The sequence below is a fragment of the Triturus cristatus genome, chromosome 12 (assembly GCF_964204655.1).
Source record: "Triturus cristatus chromosome 12, aTriCri1.1, whole genome shotgun sequence".
Classification (NCBI taxonomy): Eukaryota; Metazoa; Chordata; class Amphibia; order Caudata; family Salamandridae; genus Triturus; species Triturus cristatus.
The window spans coordinates 2,289,795-2,315,096 of NC_140595.1; the positions used below are offsets into that span (position 1 = coordinate 2,289,795).

A 25,302-nucleotide genomic window follows, 5' to 3' on the forward strand; every position below is an offset into this window, starting at 1 on the left:
ATCTCCCCCCAATAGGTGATGTGTGATTGGGGGAGGCGGCGCAAATCAGTGCTTGGAGGCGAAGTCCCCTTTATGGAGCTGCCTCTAACCCTGCCCTTGTTGTTGCTACCCCTGCAGATGCCCCTGATGTAACTCTTTCCCACCCGCTGGTGTAAGGACTGCTGCCATCTTGTGGCTTATCAGGCGAAGTGGCCTTGGCTCCTTCCCTAGGTCTCTAGAGGCTGAGACCTAGGGATCATAGATTGTGCAATTTTAGAGTCCTTTTTGAATTTTTTTCTGCATATCATCAACCTGTGGTCTAAAAAGGTGTTCCCCATTGGGAGATTGAGGAGGTAGAGTAGATGCTGCTGGACCTGGTGTCGAGATGGCTGCTAGTGTTGATGCCTCGAGAGGCTGTGTCTGTGACAATCGATAGCACAATGAATCTTTTTTGAGGTACCAGTCAGAAGCGAAACATTCCATGAATCTGCTTCTAGGTACAAGCTACAGCTGGACGTCCCATGCATCTGCTCCTAGCTACCAGTTGGCACCAGACATATGCATTTGCTCCTCTGTACTAATAGACAGCTGGACTTCCCACACATCTGCTGCCAGGTGTAAGTTGGCAATGGACATCCAATACATTTACTGCCAGTTGCTAGTTGGACTTCCAATTCAGCTACACCAAGGTCACCCTCATCGGCTGGACATCTCACACACAGGTATGGGAAAGGAGGCTTGCTGGGTCACGTGTTGGCATAGACAGGAGGGGGTCAAGCCAGCTTTCTGTGCTACACAATTTCTGTAAGGGCCATGCATCTGGTCCAATGTACAAGTTTGGCAGCTGGACAATCCACACACTGAAGGTCTGAATCATCAGAATAGTGATTGTGAGTCTTCCTGAAAGCAGAGAGTGTCACTTAAAGCAGGAAGGCCGTAACATCCGAGTGAAGTGCCTGGGTGTTGGTGGGGTGAAGAGTCAACAAACAAAATTGGATTCTATATTCCTTTTCAATCTGGTGGGACCTTCTCAAATGGTGTCTCTAATTCCAACTACCCTTATGCTTTTGTTATTTTTTAGTTTTGTGTGGTATGTGAAGGTTGTGAAACTGATGATCAGGGGCTGTCCAGGCTCCTTTTCCTTCCTCTCAGTCGAGGACTGTTAGCAGATCTTCCAACAGGTCTAAAGGTTTCTTAGCATCCGTCTTCGACTAAGATTCACTGAGCTAATGTTCATTCTGATACCCGGCATCAGGTTTCCACAGTGGCTCACTCTGCTTTCTCTTTTTCCCTCCATCAGGTGTCATTTGGAGTGGCCTGTCCCGCCTCTGTTCTTCCACCGTGGACCCACTGGACATGAGCTCACGCAGTGTTCTTCTCCACCAGTGCTACATCACCAGCTCTGTGGAGCAGTTCACCATCTACAGTGTCAACATGCTGGCCTTGGCGATGTCCCTCGAGCAGGAGCATCTCCGCCTTATTCCGATACTGGCTGGGCTCTTCTCTGTGGGAAGGTGAGTTTAGAAACAAGGGAAGGCTGAGAGAGGAGGGCACAGGTCTTACAAGTGAAGGCTTGGAGTGCTTGAGGGATTGCCATCCATGTCTGCGTTGAGCCTGGAATTCTTTGCGTGGGATGGATCACAAAACAAGCCTGAAATGGAGGTCATGAAGTGGGAGGAAAAACTGGCAGATCTGGTAGATGTGCCAGCAAAGGGGACGGATTAGAGCTGTGATATTATCTGCGAAGCTACAATGAGTGCCATACAATCATGGAGAGGGAGAGATCATGGGGGATTTTGGGAAGAGGGAGAATAGCGCCTACGTTCTTTGTAAGGAATGGTTGGCCAAAGCTAGCCTGCAGTTGATCAGTTAACCAGGTAAATCCACCTGAAAAATAATCCCATACCAAGAGGGAGGGTGCAGCACAAAATTACCCCTGCTCTCCGTTTAGTATCAGCAAAGTGGCAAGCATTGCTATTGGAAAACATCTAAGGAAACTTTGACTTGCTTATAATCCTCGGTTTGCATCCTACAGTGCTGTGCATTCATCAATTGAGCAGTAATCCGGTCAGTGGCGAGGCAGGAGTGTTGCATGTCCAAAACGGTAAACTGCAAACTGGGTGTTGCAGCTAAGTAACATTTTCTGTTTGCAACACGTGGTATTGTACATCATATGGTATTCAGACTGTAGAGCATAACCTCAAACACTTAATGTTGTGGCTGACGGAAAGTAGGAGAAGTAGTAACAGTCTTTAACTTCATTTGACCCACCTGCACTTCATTTCTACCCGACGCGTAAACAGTGTGGTGCATAGAAAATGTGTGCACTCCATTCCATGTAGCAGCTTTGTGTAGACCAACCCTGCAGATTACAAACTAGTATTTGTTTAGTTTTAGTGTAGCATACCTAGAAAAATCAGACAATTCCAGATTCTGAGGCAGCTTTCGTCTTATTATTGGTTCGCGAATAAGCTACACACAACTGTTTCTCGTTGTGGATTTTCAAACGATGCTGCCAATTCAATTGCTTGGTTAATGTGAATAAACTACACTAATGTCATCAATGTGGAGGAGTGTGTCACACCACTGTCCTTATGTGCCTGAAAATAGGGTTCCTCACACTGATCAAGATTGTAGTTCGCTGACCCTGCGTAATTTAGGGCCTGCCAAGATATCCATCTTCCACGTTGGAGCTTGTGGAGTCCCTAAATATGGTGGGCCAAAATGTACACATGTAACCTTGTAAGGAATTGTCCCACAAAGAAGGCTGTAGAGTTCTCGGTGGTAACACTTTGAATCCCTCCAGGAATGCCTTAAAGATATGTAGTCTAAAGGTGGAACCAGCTGTCTATTTTGTTAATATGCAGTAATTGCCAATAAGTGAATCCTCTGTACGCACTTGTCAGTTAACCTAGATTGTTGTAATCTTGGAGAGAAACTTGTTATGGTTTACATGTATAAATGTACAGTAATTAGCTAAATATTTCAGTTTTTGCAGTCTACCATACTCGAGTGGTTGAGTGTCTATCTTCCTTTAGAATGTCCAAACACTCGTAAAGTAACTGCAAGTAACAAACATCTAGGATATCAAAGGCCAAAGTGCCAGTTTGAGTACTTGTGGGTTTGTGTGTAATATCTGAACTCCTGTTGGCTTATTAGGTCAGTAAGACACAGTAGCTTGTAACAAGGCTGAACGGACATCTTCATAAGTTTAGAGCACCATATTTCCATGTCAACGTGAGGCCAAGAAGAATCAATGTCATTGGCACCTCGCACACTTTGCATACCGCATAGTGAGTGAGTGGAAGGAGCGATTTGTACCTCCGTACAGAAATTTACTCTTTTCTTGAAATGATCTTTGCAAGCCTTAGTAGACTTTTCTGTCTTTCCTGAGACAAGAACACTTTGCATTGAATAGTGTCTAAGGATGCTCCCAGGAAAGCTATTACTTGAGTTGGATGTAAGACTGATTTTTCCCTGTTTAGGGTTAGTCCCAACGTATTGAACAAAAGAAGGCAGGCATTCATTGCTCTGTTGACCTCCTGTGCAATTGCTGCTTTGAGCAGCCAATCGTCGAGGTATGGAAATATTTGGAACCACTGGGACCGCAGGGTCGCCGCTATTGGCGCCAGGCATTTGGTGGAAATCCGTGGTGCCGATTTGAGGCCAAACTGGAGGCCTTTGAATTGATAGTGGGTACCAGCCACTGTGAATCTTTGGAATTTACGATGTTACGGATGAATTGGGATATGGAAATATGCGTCTTCCATGTCAAGCGAAGTCATGAAATCTCCTCTCTTTCAGCAGCCCAGGATATCTGAGTGTGTTATCATCCTGAACGTCTGCTTCTTGAGAAACTTGTTGAGATTCCTTAGGTCCAGAATTGGTCTCCATTCTCCCGATTTCTTTTTTATTAGGAAAAAACAAGAACCTAAACCTTTCCCCTTCTGAGTGAACGGCACTTCCTCTATTGCCTCTTTTGAGAAACATGGTCAAGACCTCTTTTCGTAATAAGTGAAGACGAGGGGGAGGGGGACCCCTGGGTGGAGTGGTTGGTGGTCGCTGGAGGAACTCCAAAGTGTGACGATTGGTGACTAGGTCCAACACCCAGCGATCTGATGTTATTTCGTGCCACCGTTGCACCTGAGTGGAAGGAGTGGGAACATGTAAGCGCATATACTTAAGCAGTCTATCCACTGAGCAACTCCCCGAGAAGGTGCGTGGATAGCTAGAGGCTGCATGGATTACCATGCATCTGCGGTCACTGATTTTTGACTGTGGGTCTGAAAAAGGTCTAACCAGCTACAAATGTTCCTTGTTCCACTACATCAGTCTATGATATACCCTGAGTGACAATACTAGTCTTTCCTAGAACCCAGTCCCTCGAAACCATTGTCACTCAAAAAATTCTTAAAGGGGACACATCTGCAGCTATGCATTGGGGAGTAAGAAAACAAGTTACTTACCTGTAACTACGGTTATCCAGTATTCGTATCTTTCATACATTCACGTGTCTGAATCATTCCCCGTCGTCGAGATGGGAGTCCCACAGTAAAATATACAAGCAGTGCCATAAATAATACATCGGCTAAAATGGCCCAAGGCCATTTAATAGTAGCCTATCTATGTCCTTTTTAAAAAAGGAGCAAATGTTGGCTTCAGCCAATCAACTTTTAGCACCCTCTAGAACACTCCCAGCAGAGGCAAGTTCTCTTCAGAATTTCTAAGCACAAGTGGGAAGCAAGGATCCCAAAATCAATGAGAACTGACTCCACGGGGAGGAGGGTGGGTTGCATGTGAATCTATGAAAGATACCAATACTGGATAACCGTAGTTACAGGTAAGTAACGCGTTCCTTATCCAGTATTGGGGTATCTTCCATAGATTCACATGCCTGAATCAGAATAGCAAGCAGTACCATAACTGTACTGCCCTTAGCGAAAGGTGGGAGACATGTAACTTTAAACTCCCAATAATTATGCACTATCCTTTACACAATGCATGTGCTAAACGTCACAGTATATTGAAATATTAAAACCAGTAATGTTGAGGTAAATATTCAAAGATACATCACAAACCATATTATGGTACACATTGTCAAATACAGACACTTGACCACTTATCTTAATTAAAAATAAAGAAAGAAGAAAATAATTTCTTTTATGAAAAATTAAAAAGATGACGTAGTACAGCTTGGCCAACCGCTGCATCCTCTCGTTGTGCAGATTGCAGGCAGTAGTGTCTCGTAAACGTGTGGACATTCTTCCATGTCGCAGCACGGCATATCTTGTCTAATGTCACTCCTGCAAACAAGGGTGCAGATGCAGAGACTGTTCTTGTGGAGTGTGCTTTAGCCCTTACTTTCAGAGGTTTGTTAGCCTTTACGTGGCAGAATTGTATCACAAATGCGACCCATATGGCAATCGTGGCCTTTGTTACTGCTGTTCCATGTCTTCCTTGTCCGTAAGCTACTAGGAGCTGATCTGTTTTCCTTATTTCCTTTGTCTTGTGAAGATAAAATTTCAAGAATCTTTTGATATCCAACGTATGCAAGGCCCGTTCTGCTGGACTAGAAGTGTTTGGAAAGAAAGATTGTAATATCACTGGCTCGTTGAGGTGAAATTGCGTTAGTACTTTTGGAATGAACATTGGGTTCGTCCGGAGAGTTACGTAATTTTCAGTGAAATGTAGAAAAGGTTCCTTGACTGTAAAGGCTTGTACCTCACTCACTCTTCTTGCAGAAGTAAGAGCTACTAAGAGGGATACTTTCCATGAGAGAAATTTAAGTTCCGCTTTGTGAATCGGTTCAAACGGTTGTCTCATCAACTGCGCCAGGACCACATTGAGTTTCCACTCCGGAGGAGGTGCGCGCACCAGGGGAAATGCGCGGAAAAGACCTATCATGAACTGCTTTATGAGATTAGATGCACAGAGAGAAGGAATTTGAGAAGATTTCCTGTACTGGAAAATTGCAGCTAGGCGAACCTTTACTGAAGAGAAAGTGAGACCGGGGGGCATATTATCAAGGACGGCATTAAAATTATCGCCGGTTTAGCGGCAGAAAACTGCCGCTAAAGCGGCGATAATGGGCTTGATAATATGCCCTGGAGAATTCCAATAGAAGCCCATGTTCACACCAGAACATGAACTTCTATTGGAATTCTCAAGGGCATATCATCAAGCCCATTATCGCCGCTTTAGCAGCAGTTTTCTGCTGCTAAACAGGCGATAATTTTTAACACCGTCCTTGATAATATGCCCCCTGATTTGGCCAGAGAAAGGAGATACAGCAAAATCTGTTCAGCAGGAGCTTGGAGTGGGTGAACGTTATTTCTTTTGCACCAGAAACAGAATCGTCTCCATTTCAAACAATATGTTTTGATAGTGCTTTCAGCACAGGATTTGGCAAGAATCTCTCTGCATTCTTGTGATTTATTTAAGTCCTCAAATTCAAGGAATTCAGGAGCCATGCGTTCAAATGAAGCGCGTGAGAGTCCGGATTTTTCACTTGGCCCTTGTCCCTCCATAACATTGTTGAGGATGGCAACAGGTGAATGGGTTTCGATTCCGATAGTAGAAGTAGTCCTGGAACCAGTATTGCCTGGGCCAACGTGGTGCTATCAGGATCAGGCGAGAGCCTTCCGATTTCACCTCGGTTAGTATCCTAGGAATTAATGGAATGGGGGGAAAAGCGTAGGTATAAATCCCTGACCATTGCATTAAAAGGGCATTTCCCCTTGATCCTGGTAGAGGGAATCTGCTGGCATAGTACTGGCATTTGGCATTATCCTGCGTTGCAAAGAGGTCCAATGCTGGTTTTCCCCATTTTCGAAATATCTTGTCTAGCTGAATTTGCTTGAGTTCCCACTCGTGATAACTGGGTTGGGACCTGCTTAATGTGTCTGCTAGGGTATTGTGCAGACCTTTGACATGCTGCGCCTTTAACGAGATTCCATGGTGTGTTGTCCACTCTCATAATTCTTGTGCTTCCTGGGAGAGTGTAATGGATCTTGTTTCTCCCTGTTTGTTGACATAGTACATGCTCATCGCATTGTCCGTACGAACCAACACGGAGGAGCCTGCTATCCTTTGTAGGAATGTGGCTTTGAGCTCCAAGCTGTTGATGTGCTGCTTCTTTTGCACTGAAGACCATTTGCCCTGGATCTGTAAATCCTGTTGATGACCTCCCCAGCCTTTCATGGATGCGTCCGCTGTTAGAATAAAATCTGGGGTGCTCTGTAAGAAAGTCAGGCCCTGAACAAGATTTGTTGCCTGACACCACCACAGTAGAGCTTTCACCATCCGTGCAGTTATTTGAATTACATCTTCGAAGGACCCCATGGCTTGTTGCCACTGTTTTTGCAATTCGTCATGAAGAGGCCTCATTTTCAGTCTGGCTAGAGGTACCAGATTTATCGCTGACGAGCACATTCCCAGGAGCGATTTGTACCTCCCTACAGAAATTTACTCTTTTCTTGAAATTATCTTTGCAAGCCTTAGTAGACTTATCTGTCTTTCCTGAGACAAGAACACTTTGCATTGAATAGTGTCTAAGGATGCTCCCAGGAAAGCTATTACTTGAGTTGGATATAAGACTGATTTTTCCCTGTTTAGGGTTAGTCCCAACGTATTGAACAAAAGAAGGCAGGCATTCATTGCTCTGTTGACCTCCTGTGCAGTTGCTGCTTTGAGCAGCCAATCGTCGAGGTATGGAAATATTTGAAACCACTGGGACCGCAGGGTCACCGTTAATGGCGCCAGGCATTTGGTGAAAATCCGTGGTGCCGATTTGAAGCCAAACGGGAGGCCTTTGAATTGATAGTGGGTACCAACCACTGTGAATCTTTGGAATTTACGATGTTACGGATGGATTGGGATATGGAAATATGCGTCTTCCATGTCAAGTGAAGTCATGAACTCTCCTCTCTTTCAGCAGCCCAGGATACCTGAGTGTGTTACCATCCTGAACGTCTGCTTCTTGAGAAACTTGGTGAGATTCCTTAGGTCCAGAATTGATCTCCATTCTCCCGATTTCTTTTTTATTAGGAAAAAACAAGAACCTAAACCTTTCCCCTTCTGAGTGAACGGCACTTCCTCTATTGCCTCTTGGAGAAACATGGCAAGACCTCTTTTCGTAATAAGTGAAGACGAGGGGGAGGGGGACCCCTGGGTGGAGTGGTTGGTGGTCGCTGGAGGAACTCCAAAGTGTGACGATTGGTGACTAGGTCCAACACCCAGCGATCTGATGTTATTTCATGCCACCATTGCATCTGACTGGAAATTTTCGCACCCACTGGTAGGGTGGGAAGATAGCCTGGTACCCTGCCACGCTCATTGCTTTTTGCCTGAGCCGTGGCCTTGTTGGGATGCTCACTCGCGGCCTCCTTGGCGAAAGAAACCAGCTGTAGATGGTTGACGATAAGATGAGGTGTTATAAGAATGCCGATATTGGGTTTGATACGGCTGATATTGTTGAGCCGTCTGGTATCCTCCTTTGTAACTGGCAAATTCTCACCCTCTAGCACCTCTGAATGGTGTTCTTTTGTACTGCAGAGCGCTCAATGACTTGCAGTATCAGTATAATTTTTTTATTGCCAAAAGAGCGTCATCAATGTGCTTTCCGAAGAGTGACTCTCCTTCAAAAGCCATATCTAGAACTTTTGCTTGTACTTCAGGTCTAAAGGTGGTCGCTCTTAGCCACCCCTGACATCGAGTACAGCCGCTCCAGCTAGCTGTCTAAAACCAGTATAAGCCACATCAAGGGCACAGTCAATTGTTTCTCACCCTCCAGCAGTATCATGCGTGCATCTTGTCTGCTTTCCTCCGGGATGAGGTCTATTAGCCCTGCCATGTCGGACCCCATCTGGCGGTCATAGCAGCCAATAATAGCTAGAGCATTTGCTGCTCTGATGGTTACAGCTGCCAAGAATATCTGTTTTACAGCTGTCCTTATCAGGAGGGGTATTAACCGGGATAGCCGGGTTTTTAGATAGTCTTTGTGCAGCCTGAGAGATGACCGAGTCTGCCTTAGGATGTCCAATAAGAAACGATGGAGAATCATCCGGAGCTCTATACTTCTTTTCCACACAAGGTAGTACTGCTGGAATGGAAGCAGGTGTCTTCATAATTCTTATGCCCTCTTGCCATATATGTTCAATGATGGGTATGGAGCGTACCACTTTCCTTGTATCCTCCTTGAAATTGTATAGAAAGCACTCAGTTTGATTTACAGTCATGGGCAGATGAAACCTGTTGGCTGCCCTCTGCATTAAATTGTGAAACCCCTCGATATCCTCTGGAGGAGAGTCTTACGAAAGGTGTGGAGCAGGGGATGGTGTAGGAATCACATAGTCATCCCAAGGATCAGGAGCAGATATTGGATCTGGTTCACCTTCTTCTACCTCTTCTTCAGAGGAGGAAGTGCCATGTGCTCCTGGGTAGACTGCCCCGAGCCCGGTAAATTCACAGGTGTGCTAGGCAGTTGAGGACCTGGTGTTCCTGTAAGTTCTTCCACTTGAGGAACCTGATTCCCTGACTGATGTTGCGTGGGAGGTAATCTTAGTTTATAGTCCACCAGCCTGGCTTGAAGGTCCTCAATTAATGATGGCGGTAAATGGGCTGTGTCCCTGGGACGTGGTTCCGGTCGGAAATTAAATTGGTAACTATGACGTGGCATATACCCTTGTTGGTCATAATGCATCTCTTCTTGAAAATCTTCATCCTCCTGGTCATCCTCCTGGCACTTTACATGAATCTCAGATGGGCTTTGAGCTACACCATATAGGCCATCATTATCATCTTCCTCTACATACCCTTCCAATAGTTATGATGGAAGTAAAGGCGATACTTTGCTATAGTCCTGCATAGAAGGGCATAAGAATATCTTTGTCACTCTAGTGACCTGAGTGATCCTCGTCGACGGAGGCATCGACAGTGCAGAAATCACTGGAAAAGGTATTTCCTTCATCGACGGTGCAGTCGTCGACGGAGCTGGTATCAACAATATCTTCGCCGATGGTGTCTCCATTGTCGACGGTGTCTTCGTCAACGATGTCTTCATCAACAGTACCTTCGTCAACTATGTCTCTGTCGTCGATGGTATCTTCTTCGACGGACAAACCGGGGATGAATCTTTCGCCACAGAGATCTTCGTTGACGGCGTCGCAGCCGACGGAGAGACGTCGGCGTTCTTCGATGACGATGAAGCCTTCGTTGTCGGTGTGGAAACTTTGACAGATTGAATAGGAGACTGGATCGCCGTCGTCGTTACTGTTGCCGATGTTACACAGATTGTCGTCGAAGAGACAGAGATTGTCATCAGCAACGGCTTTTTAAAAAAGTTTTCTTACTCACAGGATCAAAAGAGGAGGTTCTAGGGCGATCTCTTTCTATCCTGACGGGAGTAGAGGCCACAGACAATGCCGGTTCAGAGGCATATTTAGCCTCCTTCTCCTTACTTGAAGCCCTTTCCTGGGAAGTTTTAATGTGTTTTCTCCCCTCCCTGAGGAACTGTCCTTGGATCTAGCCCTCTTCTGGGATGATGAAGCTCTGCCCCCTTCTTCATCCGAGGAATGATATTGCTGTTTTGTGGTCTGGAGCCACATTAACAGTCTTCTCTCTCTTTCCTTGAGGGTCTTATTTGAGAAGGTGCGACAGATTTTACCATCTCTCACCTCATGCCTAGGATATAGACAATAAATACATTCCTTGTGTGGATCATCCCCATTGACCCTTTTCTTCCCACAGGTATTACAAGGGCGGAAAAGGCCTTTTTTGTCTGACAAGACGTCCAGATTTGTTGAAGAGAAGAAACTGGGTAGCACTCAGGGAGACTCCCTTCCACACGACGTGCGGTGAACATCTGAAGAGAACTTGCCTCTGCTGGGAGTGTTCTAGAGGACGCTAACAGCTGATTGGCTGAAGCTAACATTTTGTCCTTTTTAGGTCTCGGCTAGCGAAGGCTGCGCTTGCGCAGTCTCGCTTGGCGAGATTTAATGTTTTTCAGTAGTGGGGCTTGAACCCGCCCTCTTCTCCATTGGCTGGCTTCCTAAACGGAGGCCAGCCATTGGAGGAGAGGGGCGTGTTTTTTAGTTTCTTTCTCTCCTCTGGAATGTAAACATTCCAGCCAATGGGAAGAGGAGAGAAAGAAAAACACGCCCCCGAATCCGAAAACAACGCTGCGTTTCTCCGAGGCATTTCTGCTTGACCTCGGAGAAAGAGGGGTGCTCTACGGAGCCGCTGCCCTTCTGAAATTCTGCCAACGGCCCGTTGATCTCTGCGCGATTTCAGACATGTCCGAGCTGGACACTGAGTAGGTAAGAACTCGGGGGGGGGGGGGGGGGGGCAGCTATGTGACCTCGGCGGTGTGACAGGTTGACCGGGAGAGGGCGTCAGGGGCCCGGGCAACGCACGGAAGATGGCGGCCGAAGAGATAAATTGGCGACCGAAGTACCCGGTAGAAAAACTTTAGGTGTGGCTGGTCAGGTGAGATGTTGAAGGTGACTGATCATTTCTTCGGAGGAAGGAATTTGATTGCCCCGGTACGTTGAGAGAGCGAGGCACTCACTCCGATGTGGCTGCTTTATGGAGGTGCCTGAGGCGCGTTGGAGACGCGTCCGTGGACCGGCAGGGGGGTTGGGTGGGGTGGCTTATCGCTCGTCTGCCTCTGTGACGTACCAATGACCCGCGGGACTCCATGGAGACCGGGCTCTGGAAGTAAACAGGCCGATGGGCCTGAAGCTGAGGTAGGGTTGAGGTGTGACAGCTGTATGGAGCGTTGGCGGCTGAAATCGCTTGGTAAAGACAGGTGAGGGGATCGCTTTCGGTTGGGTTAGTGGTTAATAGATGTTTAAGTTGAGACCCCAATGGTCGTGGATTTTTGTTGCCAGTGAAAACTTCTATGTGGTCCAAGGAAATAATGTGGTTGGACTTGTCAGGTGTACTTAAGGACGCCAGATCATTGTCCTTCTGTCGAGACTGGCGAAATTGTAGGATTGTGTTGTAGGAAGATGGATGTAGTATGATCTATGTGTGTGTGTGTGGCTCTCTATGTGTGTGTGTGGTTCTGTATGTGGGTGTGTGGCTCTGTGTGTGTGTATGTATGTGTGGCTCTGTGTGTGTGTGGGTGGCTCTGTGTGTGTGTGAGTGGCTCTGTGTGTGTGTGGGAGGCTCTGTGTGTGTGGCTCTGTGTGTGCGGCTCTGTGTGGGTGGCTTTTTTTGTAGGTGGCTCTATGCGTGGTGGCTCTGTCTGTGTGTGGGTAACTTTGTGTGTAGGTGGCTCTGTGGGTGGCTCTATTTGTGTGTGGGTTGCTCTATGTGAGTGGCTCTGTGTGTGTGGGTGGCTCTGTGTGTGTGGGTGGCTTTGTGTGTGTGGCTCTGTGTGTGGGTGCAAATGCAATAGGTCTCGCATTTGAGTGATTAAGCTATTGACATTGTAAATAACAATGACGTTTCTTTAAATGTTTTAAAAACAAAAACATAAACATAAATAATGTCATGAGCAATGCTAATAGCTCTAACTTTAACAATGCCGAGACCATTGCATTGTAAATGCTTGTTTAAAAAGTACATAGATAGGCTACTATTAGATGGCCTTGGGACATTTTAGCCTATTTATTATTTATGGCACAGCTTGTATATTTTACCGTGGGACTCCCATCTCGACGACGGGGAATGATTCAGGCATGTGAATCTATGAAAGATGCCACAATACTGGATAACACAATGCAATAAGTCATCTTTCCAATGAAGATCATCACTTTTGCATTGTCAGAGACTATGATGTCTGTTGAAGTACTGCTGTATGAAATGTCACTACTCTTTCTGCTGTGGGCTTAGGTTTTTCTAGCATCGAATTTTGCGTTAAACGGAAGAAACTCTGTATTTGTTTTGGCTGCACACGAAATTTGATTGAGAATCCCAGCTTGTGCAGCAACATCAGGGTATGTTGAATGCAGGATCGGCATTTCTGACTTGGTATTCATCTTTCACACCTGGTGTCTTCATAAAGGTAGGGTGCAACATAAGAGATAATCTACTTACCTTTAACTACAGTTCTTCAGTGTAGGCAAAGTTGGTGGTAATATGCTCAAATTATTCCCCAAAATCAGACTGGGAACTCTCTGTCGTCCATGTAACACAGGAGTATATGAACACAGCAACTAACATTGATGCAGCACGCCTGCAAACCACATCACTCGAGCTGCCATATGCTCTCACCGTGCAATGAAGTGGTCTGCCAGTCTTGGAATGGCAGAAAGTAATACATGAAAAAATCCATGTGGAGATATTTTGTTTTAAATCAGGTTCACCCTGAGATTTATTGTAGAACAAGACATAACGCTTGTCAGTCTTCCATAGAGCACTTATGTTTACATGGAATTTTGAGCATCGCTTAACATCCATGTGTGGAATGCTCTTACTGCCTGGATTGACAGCAGGGCAAAGAATGTTGGAACAAAGTGTGGATTTGTGCCCACATTGATTTTGGAAAACTTAAACAATGTCTGCATTTCCCAGACTTATCTGGCGGAGGTTATCAAGAAAAGGAAGGCAATCATCCTGCAAGGACGACTTGTGAATAGGCTCAAACAGGTCTCTCATGAGGGCCCCTTAAATGGAGCTCAACTCCAAGCAGGCAGTTGTTTAGTTCGCGGAAGATTAAGTCTGAATGAAACTTTATAAATTATTTAATGATTCTAGAGAGTACAACAGCAAAGGTTTAGAAGGGGAATGGTAAAAATCTGGACATGGCAGTTAAGCGCACAAATAATGAAGAATATGTGAGGTGCAACTGGGTGAAATGAAGCAAATGTAGGAAATCTTTTGGCTTTATTTGAAGTCGCTTTAACACCTTTCAGGACTCAAAGACATACCCAAAGAGTTCAAGTGGAGGTAAGTTGCGTAGTGATGCAACACTTGCCCATGGTCTTTCTCAGGAGAATCAGACTGGCCTTGAACTGAACTGGCCTGAACACAGATAGATATGCAGATCCATGTACCAGAAATGCCTGGCCCTTGCCGGAACTACAAAGATAAGAAGTCGTGGGGATCAATAAGATCAGCTGAAAGACATAGGCAAACGATCCAGACCACGACATCGAAAGAACTTCCTAGTGATAACTTGGACACCGCTCTGACTGCGAAGAGTTGGCATCTCTGATTCTGCGGGATTACAAGGAGATCCCAGAATAGATTTCACCCCATCTTCAACATCAGACGCAGCTGAGTGGAATGTATTTCAGCTTCCTGCCGAGACTGTCGGCCTATACATTAGGAAGGCTGAGCACATGCTCAACAGCCAACTGGACTCCACGCCTCAGAACCCAAAGCTACACTTCTGCTACTTCCATGCGCTGTAAATAGCAAGGATTATTTCTGTAAACAACAGTGCTCAGAAGGGTATTAAAGGGTGCTGGGATGGGGAGCTGGAACCAGATATTGGGTGATTTTCGGTAGCCTCTTTATGGTGGAGCTCGAGTGGATCAGAAACAAAAGGGACTGAGTTTAATTAGTGTATGTGCAGGAATAATCAGGCTCTAGAACAAGGCCTTTTGTCACTGGCTTTGAGTTTTAAAATGCACTGTCAATCCAGTAAGGCAACATGTCTAAGACTGATGCTAAAAAGAAGTTCAACTGGTTAAACCACTGATTTGGAGAAAAGACTGCAATTAAAAAATCACAGCCTTATAATTTAAAAACATCCTACCCGTCTTTAAAGTGCAGTGTGTGATCTTGCTATCAAATGCTGTGCAGCATTGTCTCCTTTACACTGTCGCTGTCATCTCATGGTGCTTTCACTCATTTGGGGGTCTTCTCACTTCCGGAATCTGTTTACTCTCATCATAGGATCTCCTTTCCCTGTAGGATCTCCTCTCCTTGCAGGATCTCTTCTTTTTGTAATCTCTCCTCTTCTTTCACAATCTCCTTTACTTGATAGATCCTTTTCCTTGTTAGATCTCTTTTCCTTTTTCAAGTCAAGTCAAGTCAAAGGCTTTATTTCGATAAAAACATATCATAAAAGCTTTACAATTAAAAAAGAGTTTAAATTCATTTAAGTTAAAATCCAAATATCACATTAAGAGAAAGACATATCATAAATAGATGTTAAGAACGTATTAAACAATTTCTTTAAGCCTTTTGCTTCTGATGCGCCATGCCCAAGATAGAAATTTTGATAGGGCGCAAGCATACAGAGGGCGGGAGTCAGACATTAAAATACGTAACGCCTCAATGTAGTGCCTAGTGCCTAAGGAACGGCACAATTGCTTAAGCCATCTTCTTCTTGGGTATGCATACTGTGGGCATTCAAATAAAAAATGAGCCACAGACTCTTGTCTAGATAGACAAAAAGGACAAAATTCAGTGGTCTGGGCAGGGGGATTCCACCGGGAAGTAAAAACATAAAGTGGGAGAGTCCCGGTCCTAAATTTGAAATAAAGAGATCTATCAAAAGGTCTCTCAATAATGTCGAGATACAATTCCCGGATCGGCTGATCCTTGAATTCCAGAAAGTCCTCCGTGAGTCTACCCAATGTACAGTTCAATTTTCTTTGGGTCGCAATCCAATTCCAGTATAGAGACTTAAGCGTAGCTTTCGGTGGGGAAGACCTGTTTTCCCATGCTGCGCTTAGCCCCAGATTGCACAAGAGGATTTTCATGTCGCTCAGCCACTTTATCTTGTGCCATCCCGGGAGTGACATAACTTCGGAGAGGCCTTTGGCATATTTAGCTAGTTCCGGGACACGCCATAGTCGGGCCCATAGCAGTAGAGGGCGAAGTTTCGCCAGGTCATCAATAGGACGACAACCTAGATCGAGCATCAGTGGGGTCGTTGGAGTACCTTGAGGGAGTGACATGATGGCCCTACAAAACTTTCTCTCAGCTCTTGACAACTCACTAATATTGCATGAACCCCACAGCTCAGCCCCGTAAAGAGCAGAGCTGACTGCCCTTGCTGCATAAATTTCCATAACAGGGGCTATAGGTCTAATAGCACAGGAGCGCTGTTCCTTCAGTAGGGCCCCTGTTACTCTCTTGTGGGCTAGCAACATCTTGCATAAGTGGGGGGCCCATTGCATATTATGAGATAAGCGGATCCCTAGGTAATAAAACACATCCACCCTCCCCAAAGGTACGGCATTTAATTTCAAAGGGCGCACAAGTTTTTTGGGGGGGTTCATCACAAGATATTTCGTTTTGTCAGTGTTGATTACCAGGCCCCGTTTAGCGCAAAAGAGTTGGAAGTTATTTAATAATTTTTGGAGGCCCATAGGGGATTTGGAGAGTAAAAGGGTGTCGTCCGCGAAGAGGAGGGTAGGGATACGTTCCCCTGCCAGGGATGGTTCATCTGAAGGATCGTTCAGCAGATGCTCAACCACACCGTTCACATATAAGGAAAAAAGGGTGGGGGCTAGAACACATCCCTGGCGGACCCCTCTCTCTACCGGGATTCTACTAGTTCTCTCTCCATCCCTGCCCCATCTAATCTGGGCAAAGTTGTTTTCATGCAGCCTTGCAATTAACAAAAGTAAGTAGTGGGGTACCCCCATGTCAGCAAGGACTCTCCAGAGGGTCTCCCTGGGTACCAAATCAAAGGCAGTCTTTAAATCGATAAATGCGAGATAAAGACTGCCCTTGCCTAGGACCACCACCTTCCAATACACTAGTAACAATCTAAATGTCTGTTCAATGGTACCAGTGCCTGTTCTAAATCCTGCCTGGTAGTCGGAAAGGATATTGGTTTCGTCGATCCATTGTGATAATCTGACCAACAACACCTTCCCGACTACCTTTTGGGTTATATCCAGCAGGCTTATAGGTCTATAGTTAGACGGGTCGTCCCTGGCCCCCTTTTTGAAAATAGGGACGACCTCCGCCCCTTTCCACGATGCCGGAATAGGAGCTCCCCTACTAATGGCATTGATCAAGCAGCAAATGAATTTGCCCCAATTCGGAATATCCGAACGTAGCAGATCCCCGGGGATACCATCTAAGCCGGCTGCTTTTTGGGGCCTAATGTTACCAATTGCATACTCGACTTCTTTGATCGAAAAAGCAGAATCTGCCAAACCTACCCCCCAGTCATTGAGTGTCGTGATTGTGCCTAACGTGTCGATTTCATAGTCTACGCTTCTTATTGGGAGGTCGGGAGTTGCTAACGCCACCCCCCGCACCAGGTCATCATTAGAGGTGGCTATGGGGGAAGTTTCAAGAATATCCCCAGTGTAACTAGCATACAATTTAGTAAAATGATCGACCCATGCTTGACTTGTGATATTGCATGTGATGAGTTCGCTGTCGGGTCTTGTTTTAGCTCTAATTGCATCCCAAAAACGCCTTGGATCTTTCCCCAAGCTGGCCTCTTTTAAGGAGCACCAGTATTCAAGCTCCCACTCCTTTCTAGCGCTTGCGAGGGTTTTCTTATATAATGTCCTAGCTCCCTGAATTGTTCCTTGATTTTTACTTTTGATGGCCTTAATCAAGAGTGATTTTGCATGTCTACAGGCAGATGTATACCAGTCATGTTTCCCCCTAGGGTTCCTAGTTACCTTGTTCTTGGCCAGATGCTCCTCTTTAGAAAACACATTCCCAATAGACCTAAGGGTTTCCTCAAAGATGGAAGTGACCCGGCCAGGGGTCGAGAAGGCCGGGTCACTCTTGTCCAACTCCATTTGTGAGGCAATAAGCAGTGTGTGTATAGTGTTGAGTTTGGTTTCATCCTTGGAGACCAAACTCCACTTCAAACGTCTCCCACAAGAGGAGACAGAGATTTTGTTAGCTACCTTAGGAGATGTTTTAATCCTATCGTTGGGCCAGGGATTCCTAAGGGACAAGGAAAGCGAATTATGGTCGCTTTCGACTGTAGACAAAACAACCATATCCTGGACAAAACCCCAGAGAAAGAAATCTAGCATGATATAGTCGATCCTTGAGGTGCAGTTAGGTCTGTTAAATGTGGCCGCGCCCATAGGATCTGAGCGTGTGCGGACATTGGCAGCTCTCAAGTCGAACTCCAGCGTTAGAGCATTCAACTGGATCGCAGTTGCAGACCATTTTTTAACCGGGGGGATGGCCAAAGACGGGATGCCCCATCTTTCGTCATCCTCAGCCGGGTCAGAAGCGTCATCCTGTATCAGGGGCTCGTAGGTGCAATTAAAGTCGCCCGCGACCAGAACTTTAGCTCGAACTGTATTTTCTCTCAATATCGTGTCAAGAATGGAGACTGTCGGAGACGTAGAGCCACACTTAGCACCTCTGGCATATACATTAAGTACGTCAAGAATAAATCCCCTTTGGGGACCTCTCAGGGAGATTCCTAGGATATCAGGACAATTGATTTGTTTTGCATCTATACGAAGATTTAGAGCAATGCTTATCCAAATGAGTAGGCCTCCAGAGGGACGGCCTATCCCATTTCTAGCAAGAACTGCAGGGACAAAATAGGTGACATAACCTACCCGGTGTAAAGGTTCTAAACTCCAGGTCTCTTGGAATAAACAGATCGTGTGTGCCTCTACTAAGGCATTCCACTCCGGAAGGCATAATTTCCTGTGGATGCCAGCAAGATTCCAACTTAGAATTTTTAGAGTACCAAGAGGATCGTGGACGACATTTTTTTGGGCACTTTGGTGGACAATAGAGGGCGTGAATAAAACGGGGGGCACAAGCTCAGTGGAGAGCTGAGGCGGTATGCTCCCATGCCCTGTGGTCACAATGGAGCATGGGCTTAGAGCGGAGGCCTGCGGGGTTTCTTGAGCAATTAATTTCGGGGATGAGGCAGTCTTGGTGGAATCAATACTGTTTTCAAGGAAAAAACTATCTAGGGGCTGGGATAATTTGGGACTATCATGTTCGGTGACCTCAGGGCGATTTACTGGACCCGGTGATGGTCAATCCACTTCCTCTAAACAGCTAAATCTGTTAGCGAGTGGTAAACCTCTCCAGCCAACAGAGAGAGCTGCGTCTCTGCCCTCGTAATCCGGCCAATCGCTCCACTCCCTTCTTATATTCCAGTTGTTTATTTGTGGCATGTTCCTATCGGGGATGTCGGCCCAATAGTTTGTGGGAGGATAAAAGGAAGAGAGCCTTCTCACCTTTATTCCATCGTACTTAGGCCACATGCCACGACGGCAAATATAATCCGCCGTACGTGGATTGTCAAAATTAACTATAATGCAGTCCCCTTGGCTTGTTTTCTTCTCGCTTCCCACCCAAGGGACCCTACGCACCATTAGGATCCTACTACCACAGGAGGGTGGGAGCGGTCTGTTGGTATTGAGCCAATGCTGGACCTTGTTTTTTAAGGCCCACGTTGGTTCCTCAGCTTTTGGCCTTAACTCGGGGACACCGGTCAAGATCACAACATATGGATCTGCGTCTGCTGGTAAATGTATGTGGTGCCCGTGCTCCCCCCTGATATTATCATTAGGGTGTGTTGGCCCTGAGGATTTAAGTAGTGTGTTTTCCGAGATTTTGGCAGGGCCGGGGGGTTTAGGGGGCTCCACAACTTTCTTTAGTTGAGCTGGCAGTGGCTTTGATCTTGTATTTAATACATGGGAGGGTGCATTTGCCACTGGCCGCTCCGTTCTCAAGGTTGTGGGGGTTGGTTGCGGTTCCTCATGAGTAGCCAGCCCAACACCCAACTGGACCCTAGGGGAAACATACATTGAGGATAACTGTTTTTCAATGTTAGAAAGGGATAGTGCAATGGGTTGCATAAAGTCTTTGATAAGCTCTTCTAATCTAGATAAAAATAAGTTTTTGGCCTCGCAGACTTTGCAACCCTCGCCCAAACTACCAAGGTCACCAAGAGTTGTTATGTTTGTGGGCGGAGAAGTTATATCAGTGGCTGAATTAGGTAGGTTACTCTGGTTAGGTATGCTTTTGCTTTGTACCCGAATAGGCGGAATTTTTTTCTTAGGTTTACCCTTGCATTTTTCCACCTCCCTAGGCTTCTTCCGTTTTGGAATGGCGCCCTCCCTCTTCCCCCTTGAGTGATTAACAGTGGGAAGCTCCTGCCTTGGACTAGTAAAAAGATCGGGCGTCTTCTCAAGAGCGTCGCTTGAGTGCATGTCCGAAAGAGCCAATGAGGCCGAGAGATCGACCGTATTTGGCACGCCATGGGTTTCAGCCTGGATTTCAATAAGGGGTCTAAGGTCCCTAGGGCTAGTGGGTGTCTTGGCTAAGGCCAAAGGGCCTATAGAGGAACGCCTTGCTAAGGCCAAATCCTGAGATACCCTCCGCTCCAAGAGCGATATGCCTTGGTTGATGGCTTCATTTGCCCTGGTGATGTACTGGTCAATTGGGCCAGATGTCAGTACATCCCCATGTGCAGTTTTACTCCTAGAAGCCCTCGGCATCCTATCACAACTACTAGATATATACACAATACAAACTAGAGCTAGTCAACTAAGCAGAAATCGCTAGTATGGTACTTAGTGTGTATATTAAAGATGGCAGAGCAAAAACACCTATCTGAAATGTAAGAGGGGGGGCCCAGTCCAGTCTTGCCCGGTCTTTAACGGGCTTAAACGGGCCCGCCCTTGGCCCGGGCTTCGCCCGGCGTCCCGCTCGCGTCCCGCGACGCGGGGAGTGACGCTGGCTTTAATGCGCCTCCGGGCGCCAGGTGGATGACGCTGTGTCCGGTGAAGGCCCCCGAGGAGTCTGGGAAATGCAGTCCGCACTCACCCTCCCTCCGCGCTGCGGCCGCGAGATCCAAAACGCGGCGGCGGGAGGGGGGGGGGGGACTGTGCAGAGGCTGGAGAGATGCAGAAGGTCAGGGCCAGCAGGTAGGATCAGGGCACACAAGGGCAACGGCAAGTACAACACCCGCTCCACCGGGAGTGACGCTGGCTTTAATGCGCCTCCGGGCGCCAGGTGGATGACGCTGTGTCCGGTGAAGGCCCCCGAGGAGTCTGGGAAATGCAGTCCGCACTCACCCTCCCTCCGCGCTGCGGCCGCGAGATCCAAAACGCGGCGGCGGGAGGGGGGGGGGGGGACTGTGCAGAGGCTGGAGAGATGCAGAAGGTCAGGGCCAGCAGGTAGGATCAGGGCACACAAGGGCAACGGCAAGTACAACACCCCTTTTCCTTTTTGGATATCCTTTCCCTGTTGGATGCCCTTTCCTTAATAGATCTCATTTCCTTGTTCGACCCCCTTTCCTTAATGGATCTCCTCTCCTTGTTGGATCTCCTTTCCTGGCAGGACACCATTTCCTTAATGGATCTCCTCTCCTTGTTGGATCTCCTTTCCTTAATTTTTTTTAATGGATATCCTCCCCTTGTTGGATCTCCTTTCCTTAATGGATCTCCTTTCCTTGATTGGTCTCCTTTCATGGTTATCTCTCCTCTCCTTGTTGGATCTCCTTTACTTTTTGGATATTCTCTCGTTGTCGGATCTCCTTGTTGGATCTCCTTTACTTTTTGGATATTCTCTCGTTGTAGGATCTCCACTTGTTGGATTTCCTTTCCTTGTCGGATCTCCTCTTCTTGTTAGATCTCCTTTCCTTGTTGAATCTCCTTTCTTGGTTGGATCTCCTTTCCTTGTTTGATCTCTCCTTGTTGGATCTCCTTTCCTTGTTTGATCTCCTCTCCTTGTTGGATATCCTCTCATTGTAGGATCTCCTTTCCTTATTGGATCTCCTTTCCTTGCAGGATCTCCTCTTATTGTTGGATTTCCTCTCCTTGTTGGAGCTCCTTTTCTTGTAGGATCGCCTTTTCTTGTTGGATCCCCACTTCTAGTTGAATCACCTTTCCTGGTTAGTTTTCCTCCCCTTGTTGGATCTCCCCTTCTTGTCAGATCTCCTCTACGTGCTAGATCTCCTTTCCTTGTTGGATTGTCTTTCCTTTTTTGATCTTCTTTGTTTATCAGATCTCCTTTCCTTGTAGGATATCCTATCGCTGTAGGATCTCCTGGTTCTCTTGGATGTCCTTTCCTGGTTGGACACCCTTTCCTTAATGGATCTCCTCTCCTTGTCTTCTTCTTAGATCTCTTCTTGTTGGATCTCATTTCCTTGTTGGATCTCCTCTTCTTGTTGGATCTTCTTTCCTTGTAGGGTCTCCTCACTGTGTAGGTCATGTTTTCACAGTTTCTACCACCTTCTTTCCCTCAGGAGCCGGTGCCCGTACCCTGGGGTCTACTTCCCCTCACTCTGTTCTCTCTCCGCCCTCCTGTTTTACCTCTATTCCTTAGCACCTCCTCCTTCCCCTCACCCCAAGTGCATTTGTGCCCTCTTTCTTTTCATTGTTACCCTTAAGTGCTGTTGTTCTTCACTATCACCTCTCTACTCTGCAGATGCAGCTGTGCTTGTTCTCAGCACTCTCCTTACCTGGGTGCTATTATCACTCACTCTCTGCTTTCTGCAGGTGCTGTTGTTGCTTTCTCTCAGCACTCTTTGCCTTTGTGCTGTTTTCACTCATTCTCTGCTCCTTCTTCACTGCCTCCAGCAGGCTGCTCTCTCCCACACCTCTCTTTCCCCAGGATCTGTTTTGCCTTCACTATAAGGTCTTTTCCCACTATAGGGGTGCTATTAATGCTCACTCCACTTTATGTCCCCTGGGTGTTCTGTACCCGGGAGCTGTTTTCACTCCTTCTCTGCCTCCCACAGGTGCAGCTGTCTTTCTTTTCCAGATTCTGATACGTTCACTATAAGGTCTCTCCCCACTACACCAGTTATATTAATGCTCACTCCGCTCTCTCTGTCCCCTATGTGTTCTGTCCCAATGATGCTGTTTTCTCTCACACTGCCTCCCACAGGTGCTGTTGTCTCTCTGTTCTAGGTTCTGTTATGTTCATTATTAGGTCTCTCCCCATTGTTACTTTTGATGCTCACTTCGCTTTCTCTCTCCCGCAAGTGCTGAGTTCACTCATCTTCAACTCTCTCTCCACAGGTGTTGCTACTGGATCGCTCTGAGGGTTGGACGCTCCTACAGTGGTTTCGGATTTGGCCTGACCTTCTTCCCAGCTCTTGCAATGACTGGCTACAACCTTTACTGCTTCTACAAGTTGGGGTTTGACTTCAACTTCAGGGAGTATCAAGGAGAAAGCACTGGCCATAGAGGGACCACCCGCTGGCCAGAGCTCGGCAGCCTCAGCCAAGTAAGGACCTGAAAAGGGTAACCACAACTCTCTGAGACAATGGGACCACAATTGGGCCAGTATCACGTTCATCAGACGTCACAATTAAACCAAGAGCCTGCATACTTTCTTGATCGTGCCAGTATCACGTTCATCAGACGTCACAATTAAACCAATAGCCTGTATACTTTCTTGATCGGGCCAGTATCACGTTCATCAGATGTCACATTTAAACCATGAGCCTGAATACTTTCTTGATCGGGCCAGTAGCACGTTTAAACCATGAGCCTGCATACTTTCTTGATCGGGCCAGTATCACGTCCATCAGATGTCACATTTAAACCATGAGCCTGCATACTTTCTTGATCGGGCCAGTAGCACGTTTAAACCATGAGCCTGCATACTTTCTTGATCGGGCCAGTATCACATCCATCAAATGTCACAATTACACCATGAGCCTTCATACTTTCTTGACCGTGCCAGTATCACGTCCATCAGACATCACAATTAAACCACAAGCCTGCATACTTTCTTGATCGGGCCAGTGTCACGTCCATCAGACATCACAATTAAACCACGAGCCTGCATACTTTCTTGATCGGGCCAGTGTCACGTCCACCAGACGTCACGATAAAACCATGAGCCTTCATACTTTCTTGATCGGGCCAGTGTCACGTCCATCAAACAAAAAGGTAATGTGCCAACAAGGGATTTCGTTTGAATATATTATATCTTTTTTGATTTTAGAAAATTCATTTGGAAATGAGTTCAAAACAGATACTCAACAATATGTTAATTAGCTGAATTAATCAAATATGAAAAACACACACACGGGGTAGCTATTTCGTGAAAAAATCACAGATCTTTTTATATATTCAATCCATAAAAAGGAGTACAAGTAGACAATTAAATGTGCAGTGTAACATGAAAAGAGACAGAAGTGAATGTTATCCACATTTCATGACACAAAACATCCAATCCAAAAGAGAATACAGAGATCTATCTCGTATTAAGAGAGCAGTCAACTGTACATAAATGTTATGGATATAGATGATAAAGTCGACGTTTCGGTCTGTGGTGGTGTCAATCCGTCAGACCATCTTCAGGACAATAGAGATTGCTAAAAAAGACTCTTAAGACTTATTGAACTCAGTCAAAGAAGAAGCAATTTCTTCTCCTTGTCGAATGGTTTATGCTGGTTCCGATCCTAGTTGGATGAAGATAATCCTTCCTAGTGTCTATGGAGGGATATAGCAACACTGCGGGGCAGCACCATGAGTGAAGTACTCTTGTGTGTTGAAAGGAGGACACTATCCTTCCTGATTTGCGGGTCTTTATTTGGAACTCTGCAGTGACAATTTCTGTCCAAGAGTAAGGGAATTCAGCAACCGTCCGCAGGCAGGAACCCGAAAAGACCCGCAAATCAGGAAGGATAGTGTCCTCCTTTCAACACACAAGAGTACTTCACTCATGGTGCTGCCCCGCAGTGTTGCTATATCCCTCCATAGACACTAGGAAGGATTATCTTCATCCAACTAGGATCGGAACCAGCATAAACCATTCGACAAGGAGAAGAAATTGCTTCTTCTTTGACTGAGTTCAATAAGTCTTAAGAGTCTTTTTTAGAAATCTCTATTGTCCTGAAGATGGTCTGACGGATTGACACCACCACAGACCGAAACGTCGACTTTATCATCTATATCCATAACATTTATGTACAGTTGACTGCTCTCTTAATACGAGATAGATCTCTGTATTCTCTTTTGGATTGGATGTTTTGTGTCATGAAATGTGGATAACATTCACTTCTGTCTCTTTTCATGTTACACTGCACATTTAATTGTCTACTTGTACTCCTTTTTATTGATTGAATATATAAAAAGATCTGTGATTTTTTCACGAAATAGCTACCCCGTGTGTGTGTTTTTCATATTTGATTAATTCAGCTAATTAACATATTGTTGAGTATCTGTTTTGAACTCATTTCCAAATGAATTTTCTAAAATCAAAAAAGATATAATTTATTCAAACGAAATCCCTTGTTGGCACATTACCTTTTTGTTTAAACCTGCCCAAGCCCTCAAGGGTATATTGGGTCTGTTCCCCTACGGTTACACGTCCATCAAACGTCACAATTAAACCATGAGCCTGCATACTTTCTTGATCGGCCCAGTGTCACGTCCATCAGACGTCACAATTAAACCATGAGCCTGCATACTTTCTTTGATCGGGCCTGTATCAAACGCC

The 25,302-nt window shown here is 46.0% G+C and overlaps 1 protein-coding gene across 1 annotated transcript in view; it reads left to right on the forward strand.

Moving 5' to 3' along the window:
* The window catches only part of LOC146772125 (uncharacterized), a 68,011-nt gene extending 44,201 nt beyond the window's left edge, over positions 1-23,810 (forward strand). The window contains exons 3-4 of the mRNA XM_085638280.1: positions 1,280-1,493; positions 22,869-23,810. Coding sequence (XP_085494406.1) covers positions 1,280-1,493; positions 22,869-23,088 — 434 coding nt within the window. The 3' untranslated portion in view covers positions 23,089-23,810. The remainder of the gene's footprint in view (positions 1-1,279; positions 1,494-22,868) is intronic.
* Positions 23,811-25,302: the final 1,492 nt, after the last annotated feature.